The sequence below is a fragment of the Mus caroli genome, chromosome 11 (genome assembly GCF_900094665.2).
Source record: "Mus caroli chromosome 11, CAROLI_EIJ_v1.1, whole genome shotgun sequence".
Taxonomy (NCBI): domain Eukaryota; kingdom Metazoa; phylum Chordata; class Mammalia; order Rodentia; family Muridae; genus Mus; species Mus caroli.
The window spans coordinates 102,296,684-102,304,233 of NC_034580.1; the positions used below are offsets into that span (position 1 = coordinate 102,296,684).

Here is a 7,550-nt window from a genome sequence, read left to right on the forward strand (position 1 = left end):
GGAGGGGAGGGGAGGGGAGGGGAGGGGAGGAGGCACTTTGGCTTAAAAGAATTCAGACCTCAGGTGGAGGTCTGATAACCTTCAGATGAAGCTGATGTCAGGCCCCAGATGGCCAACACCATGGCTTCCAGACAAGAGGGATGAGCAAGGACAGAACTGCTGGAAAATCAGCCACAGAGCAGGGTGAACTTCAATGGCTCTCTCCAGGGTAGCTACTGCTTGCACTCCTGGCTCTTGCTACACCTCTGGACCATGATGATGAAGGCAGTGGTGAACACGGAGCAGACCCAGAAGCAGACAAAAGAATCCTGGCACAGCTGGAGAGTGGGACCAAAGCCCTGCAGATGACAAGCAAGGGCCAGCACAAGACAGCTTGCAGCCAGAGATGGCTCTGCAGCAGTCACAGCAGCAACCAGCTGATTAGCCTTTTACTTTGGGAAAAGGAGCTGCTGCAGCTAACTGAATCGCATGCACATAAAACCTCCACAAAGTCAGGTGGACTGAGGAGAGTCTCGTGCCTATCCTCAATTTGGTGGAAACCACTCAGCCATATCCAGTGATCTCTGACCTCCATCCTCTCTGTATTGCATCATGGGAAGAGCCTGTGGCTACTGCTGTATCGGGAGCAGGGGACACCTCTGCAATCAGAGGTTCACCTTCAGTCTCGAGATGGCCTAGTGATTTACCAAGTGACACCTATGTTCCCAAAAGTGCAAGTGCTTTGGTACCTAATGAAACGGCACACTTCCAAAACTGAAATTTCAATACAAGACAAGGTTTAAGCAAAGACAACATCACAGACACAGCTCAATTCCATGCTAAAGCTGAAGATGCTGTACTTGTAGACAATCTGCAGCCTCTGGGGATGTGTAATGCTACAGAGCTGCCTTGACCCAAAGCCAGCATCTCCGGCTGAGCATCCAGACTCACAGCGCTTTCATGACACACTCAGAGGACGGGCAGAAAGTGAGCTGATCAGACCTGACTGATTCCGAGATGGGACAGTTTTAAGGCACAAGCAGGGCAAACCCCAAATATACACCCATCCTAACCCCTAGAGTTTTCTTTCTGCCCTGACACTGTGTGCTGCTGACTCTCAGGAGGCTTCAAAGGCAGAAGTCTTCCTGTATTCTTCCTCTTTGTCCCAAGCATCTCATGTCCCACCTAGCTCTACACAAAGTTTTCAAATAAATATAATGAACACAGGACTTTGAGAAATTTGATTGATTAGAAGCTGATCTGATAAACGGCAAAGACATTTGAAAAGCTGACTCCATTCAAACTGGAAGGTAACACAAAGTTGAGCCTTTAAAAAACTTCAGCACTTCCCAAAGGGGAGCTCAGGCACGAGGAGCAAGGCGAGCAGCAGCCCCCAGTGACATTGGTTCCTCTTCCTCACATTGGTCTTGGCTGTTACCTCTCAGCCACTGACAAAGGGCTATGCTAAGAAGTGAGCAGGGAGCCACACATGGGGTTGAGGTTCCAGGGTCTAAACAGGGTCACCCATGAGGTCCAAAGATGTAGGAGGTTAAGAAAAAGTCCTCTTTGGCCACCATGAAAGTAAGAAAATCAAATTTTACAGCAGCAGGGGAGCTTTGGGTAAGTGGCCCTGGTACCAGCATACCCAGAAGCCCTCTTAGGGGACACAGGGGCAGGACTCCAGTCAGTGCAGTGCTGCTGAGGTCACTGATCGCCTCAGCTCCCCATGGCTATACAATAGAAACCGTGGCTGGCTCCAGGGATCCTACACAGATTCCCCCACAGACCCTGACTCCAGGAGCCTCTAAGGCTCCTGGAAGGGAGAAGACAATAGATTCTGATTGGAACTAAAATTAAAAACTAGGCCTAGAGAAACATGGTACTGATGTAATGACTTTGACATTAATACGTTTACAGTGTTGCTAGAATGTCTTCCTCTTCAGCATTACACAATGGTCTACATTCTTGAGGGAATGGTGATTTTTGGTAACACATAATACAGAAGATATATCTTGCATTTCTTCTTCACAAGCATCAAGCTACATTTAATTTATTTATGCAAATGTAGCTTTCTGCAATATGATCAAAATTCACTTATTAAAACCTGCCAGGAGAAACATAAAAGCTGGCCTACAGAGTCTGTGGTAGCCTGACCTTGGCTCTCTACCCCCAGGGCCTTGATTCACTGATGCGCTAATCTGCTGGCCTCTGGGGTAGAGGGACCATATCACTCACCTTCTAGTTCTGAGCGTCTCTGAGTGACTGGGAAGCTCCCTCTAGTTGCTCCTCTCTGGCCCTGACAACCTGTCTCTGTCCCTGTCTGGTCTTAGCTGCCACCTGGTGGCCAGGAAACTCATCTCTGGCCCACATAGCCAGGATTCAACCTATCAGGGGCCACTATTTAGGTCACTGTGCTGGGCCAGCACCACATCCAGAACTGAGTGTCTGCTTCATCTTCCAGACCCACAGCACATGTCAGTGTCCACAGCATTGCTAACTAGTCTCCAGAAGCCACTCTCACAACTTGCTGCATGAGGCAACACGGGCTATCAGTAACTTGGAGGTGCCTCCTATCCCCATGTCAACACCTCTGAACATCTCTTTCTTAGCACCCCACATCTCTCAAACCATTTCTATCAGAGGCTGCACATGCTATACCCCAACCAGGCTGCTTCCACCATGCAGGCAAAACCGGATTCTTCCACTCTCACTGAAAGGCCCCCCAAAATGCCGTCCCACAGGAATTTTAGAAAGAAAGCGAAGTGGAAGCAAGCTCATCCGGTGAAAGGCTGATGCTGTTCTCTTTGCAGCCTCTGGGATAGGCCACCTTCGCAGACGTTCTTCACTACAAGGTTTCAGGGCCACATCTGCTCAGGTCTCTGTAGTCACAGGGACCATCTTCCCCTGCGTCCTAGGATCAGCGGTATCCTCTTCTGGCTGCAGATCAGCAGCTCAAGGCACTTGATTTGAGAAGCTTAGTCTTCCTGCTAATCCCAGAGGCAACAAACTATGACTGCAGAGATCGGGCCCATGGTCATTGTTGGGGCCACCAGACCAGAGGGCTGCCCTAGCTCAGAGGACATCTGGAATCACTGGAGGCTGGGGTTCTGTGGGCTCGTGCCAGTAGTAGGTCTGGAAGAGTCTCTCGTGTCTGCACAGCTCCATGGCTTGGTAGGTGTGAGAGAGGAGGTGGGGGAAGCGGGAAGTGAAGTAACGCACAAAGTCATCTGGGATGGAGCCCAGCGTCTCTTGAACCTCCACAGGGAGCTCCCGGTAGTGGTGTTTCTGTGAATGAGCAGAGACACAGCTTTAACAGCCAGGCAACAGTGCTAAGGGCTTCTCTGTAAGGAAAGGACACGAGATGCATGCACCATGGTACATCCCAGTTGTCCTGTAGCCTTTCTTCCTCCAGAAGTAAAGCTCCAAGCAGGTAAGGCTTGGCTTAGGGAGAGTAGCTTTAGCTTCACTGGGGTACAGGCTGCCAGGAAGAGAGCACAGGCCTCCTATGAAGGCCGTGGGATTGGAGTGTTTGTGCCAATAGGCTTGGAGGCTGCTTCTGTGACTGAGGTCTGCCTTGTGTGAAGGCTGCTTGGTGACAGCACAGGTCAAGAGCATTCCTAGGGCTCTAAGAGGACACAGAGGAACCGTCCCAGATCACTGAAGACCTGGCCTTACACAGGAAAGTAACCAGGGGTTCCTATTAGAGAGTATTTATACACTGGCTGTCAGCACACATACCCCAAGACTAGCCCTTACAGCTTAACCCTGCATTCTAGTCTTTGGAGAGAAATTCTGAGGGAAGACATGGCCTTTTTACTTGGTTGTGGTGGCTAGAATGAGAATGGTCCCCACAGGCTCATAGATTTGAAGGTGTGGTTCCCAGTTGGTGGACCCAGGATTAGGAGGCGTGGCCTTGTTGGAGGAGGTGTGTCATTGAGGGTGGGCTTTGAGGTTTCAAAAGCCCATGCCAGGCCCAGTGTCTTTCTCTACCTCCAGCTTGTGGATCAGAATATAAACTCTCAGCTACTGCTTCAGCCCCATGCCTGCCTGTCTGCCGCCATGCTCCCTGCCAGGATGGTCATAGATTCACCCTCTAAAACTGTAAGCAAGCTTCCAGTTAAAATGCTTCTTTTGTTCATGGTGTCTGTTTACAGAATAGAACGGTAACTAAAATACTTGTCAAACCCAGCTGAGACTGCCCAGATAGGATCCATTGTAAGAAAAAAATACACAGAAATGAACATAAGCCATCAGTCTCTGCTGTGGCCACCTCCCCTCCCCAAGTCCTCACAAGTCCTTTACCTTGTTTCTCATGGCTCGGAGGAGATCTCTGACAGAGCCACCTTTGTACGTTCTGAATTTGCGCAGATCTAGAAGAACATAAAGGGATGCATGGTTAAGTAGGTACATTTTTACAGAGAACTCCTGGGCTCTTGCAACTGAACTAAAGTGATACAAACTCTCAGTCAAGACAAAAGATGCTACCTCTTGGACCTAAATAAAGGTGGTGCTCTTCTGGAGTTCAGCATCTTAGAGCACATCGTTATCACCAGCCTGTCACTAAGGGACAAACGTAAAACTGCATCGCTTTGACCAAGCCCACAAGGACATGCTCAAATAAGTCTCAAATCCAAGAAGAGGGATTTGGAATTCCAACAGCTGGAGCTGCCTTGTCTACATCAAGTTCTCAGAAATAGTTGCAGCTTTCAAAATGTCTCCTCCTGCCTTTAGCATGGTCACCTGTCTGCAGGGGGACAGTGATGTTCTCCCGCCAGTCCATCTTGACCACAGCTCTCCCGCCTCTCTCCAACTGCCGTACGATTGGACCGTCTAAGGCCTCCTTTTCTATTCGGTCACTTACATCCTGTGAGGGAAAACAGGAAACAGGTGCTGGTCAGGGTAGGGATTTGGGGTTCGTCCACGCTAAGCTACAGAGCAGGCACTGGAGTGTGAGCTGTAAGCAAACTGACATTCCTCTTAGGTCTAAGCTGCAGGCTCCTCAAAGCTTCAAAGCCTCAAAGCCGCAGGCACCTACCCTGATCCACTGACTTTCCCCCTGTGAGCAGATTTATCCCTCACTCACTGGGACAAACTTGCAGAGATCCCTTCTATGACGAGAGAGATGTTATAGAGGTGTACCTGTATGCAGGGCACACATCCACCTCTGGAAGTTCACACTCACACAGAGCACATTTACAAAGAGCTACAGGTACAAAACACATTTTCCAGGGAGCTGAAGCATAAAGGGGAAAGCTTAATTCATTCTGCGCTTCAGATATCCTTGAAACAGGGCATCTCAATGGCTAGCCAGAAGGTCATAACACCTCACTTGAGCACTAGAGAAGCTATGAAGAGCCCTCTTTTCAAGAGCACTGGGTGGTAGGTGTGGGATCTGGCCCTACTGGGCTTCCAGCTCTGTAGGAGGGAAGGGAGGGTCAAGAGTGGGTAGCCTATGTACTAGCCTTCAGAGCCCCTGCCAGTAATAACGGCTATGAGATGGAATGATGAGCCCACACATCAATGCTGAGCCCTTGGAAGAGTCAGTTACATAGTACTTTGATAAAGGAAAAATCAGACTGGATAATTTTTCCTTTTTTTTTTTTTTTTCTCCAAGACAGTCTAATGTAGCTCAGGCTGGCCTTGAACTTGCTACATAGCAGAAAATGACTGAACTCATCGTTCTTTTGCTTCTACCTCCAGAGTGATGAGATTACAGGTTATGGGCTACAGGTGTAAGCTAGCATGACCAGTGTACTGGCTGAATTTCTATTTGAACTTACAGGGAAACGCCTCGAAGAAAGGCTGGCAGGATGGGTCAGCAGGGGAAGGTACTGGCCTTCAAGCTTGATGATCTGAATTTTATTCCTGAACTCAGATGATGGAAGGAGAGAACTGATATTCACAAAAGCTCTTCTGACCTCCACATATACACCAACACACAAACACACACACATAAATAAATGTAAAACCAACTACTTTGCAGAGACTAGACTGTTAGACTCTCCTGGTGGGCATGGTGGAAACATGTTTCAGAGTTGCAAAGTAACTAGTTAGTCACAGCTGGTTGATAGAAAAGAAGCCAGCCATCTTTGCCAGATATACAATTTAGATACACTAACTCTTTCATGTGAGGTTAAGGTCTTCATATATATTTCTGTTGTCTGTTTTGTCTAGTAACCTAGACTTGAGAATTTTCATGTTATAACCTGTGGCATACAGTGACCAATTGTGCTGCTGAGCTGGAATAAGATACTGGACCCTTTACCCCAAAGACATTTGAATGATCACTAAGCACCAGGACAGAACAATGATTACAATTATCCAGAAAGTCCTGCCTTCAAGGAGCATATGTTCTGGGCATCTCTATAGCCAAGGCCCCTGCCAAGCTCCAGACTATGTGAGTGTCCATTCTAAGTCGGGTGCTTCCCAGGAGAAACTCCTGCTGCCCCAACCCTACTCTTCATGACTTACTCATCTCATGCCACCTAATACCCACAAATAGTCTATACAAAGTCACTTGATAATGTCACAGAACCACAGCCCTGTCACTTGCCAAAGGAGTTCTGAGCCACTGACCTTAAATTTTAGCCCCACAGTATATACTAAACAAAATGAGATTTGAGAAAAAGACAATAGAAAAAAAAACTTAAAGAGATGTTTGAATTTATGACACTGAATGGAATTATATGGTATTTGAGATTTGCTTCAAAAGACATCTCAATAGTTAAGAGCACTTTATGCTCTCACAGGGGACTAGGATTGGTTCCCAGACCCCTTCCGGCAGCCTACAATCATCTGTACCTTGTTTCAGGGGAGCCAGTACTCCATGCTGGCCTCTGTGGATACCAGGGCAAGTATATGCTACACATTCATACACCTGTCTCTGCAAAGTAAGTATACACTGACACACATCAAGAAGAAATCTTTAAAAAGTTATCTGGGTGTGGAACAGCATAGAAATGAACACTTGCTAAAACTGGAGGATGGAAAGAGGAGCTCTTTGGAGCACCAGTGTACCTGTGTGACCATTAGGGATCCCCAGATATAAAGTTTAACAATTAGGGCACAGTTAGGGGCTGGAGAGATGGCTCAGTAGTTAAGAGCACTTCCCACTTCCACAGAGGACCTGGGTTTGGTTCCTAGCATCCACACGGTGTCTCACAATCTTCTGTAGCTTCCTTTCCAGGGATCTGCCACACTCTTCTTAACTCCACAGCCACCAGGTACACATATGGTGCACAGACACACGTGTAGGCAAAACATTCATAAATATATATAAAAAAATCTAATCTTTTAAAAGAAATAAAAAATTGGGTACACTCATATGATAGAATGTTATAGTCATAATTTTATGTATATGTTTTAAAAAGCAGGATATAACACTATATATAGTTTGATCCTAATTATACTACTATTTATATGAAAACATTCAAAATATGACAGTAAATTTCAGTTGTCAATAAGACATATGCCTGAGCTGGGCGTGGTGGCGCACGCCTTTAGTCCCAGCACTCGGGAGGCAGAGGCAGGCGGATTTCTGAGTTCGAGGCCAGCCTGGTCTACAAAGTGAG

General features: G+C 47.3%; 1 protein-coding gene across 1 annotated transcript in view; it reads right to left on the reverse strand.

Moving 5' to 3' along the window:
• Positions 1-6: 6 nt before the first annotated feature.
• The window catches only part of Ern1 (endoplasmic reticulum to nucleus signaling 1), a 93,061-nt gene continuing 85,517 nt past the window's right edge, over positions 7-7,550 (reverse strand). Inside the window, exons 20-22 of the mRNA XM_021175571.2 lie at positions 4,720-4,843; positions 4,282-4,349; positions 7-3,264 (exon numbers count right to left, since the gene is read on the reverse strand). Coding sequence (XP_021031230.1) covers positions 3,052-3,264; positions 4,282-4,349; positions 4,720-4,843 — 405 coding nt within the window. The 3' untranslated portion in view covers positions 7-3,051. The remainder of the gene's footprint in view (positions 3,265-4,281; positions 4,350-4,719; positions 4,844-7,550) is intronic.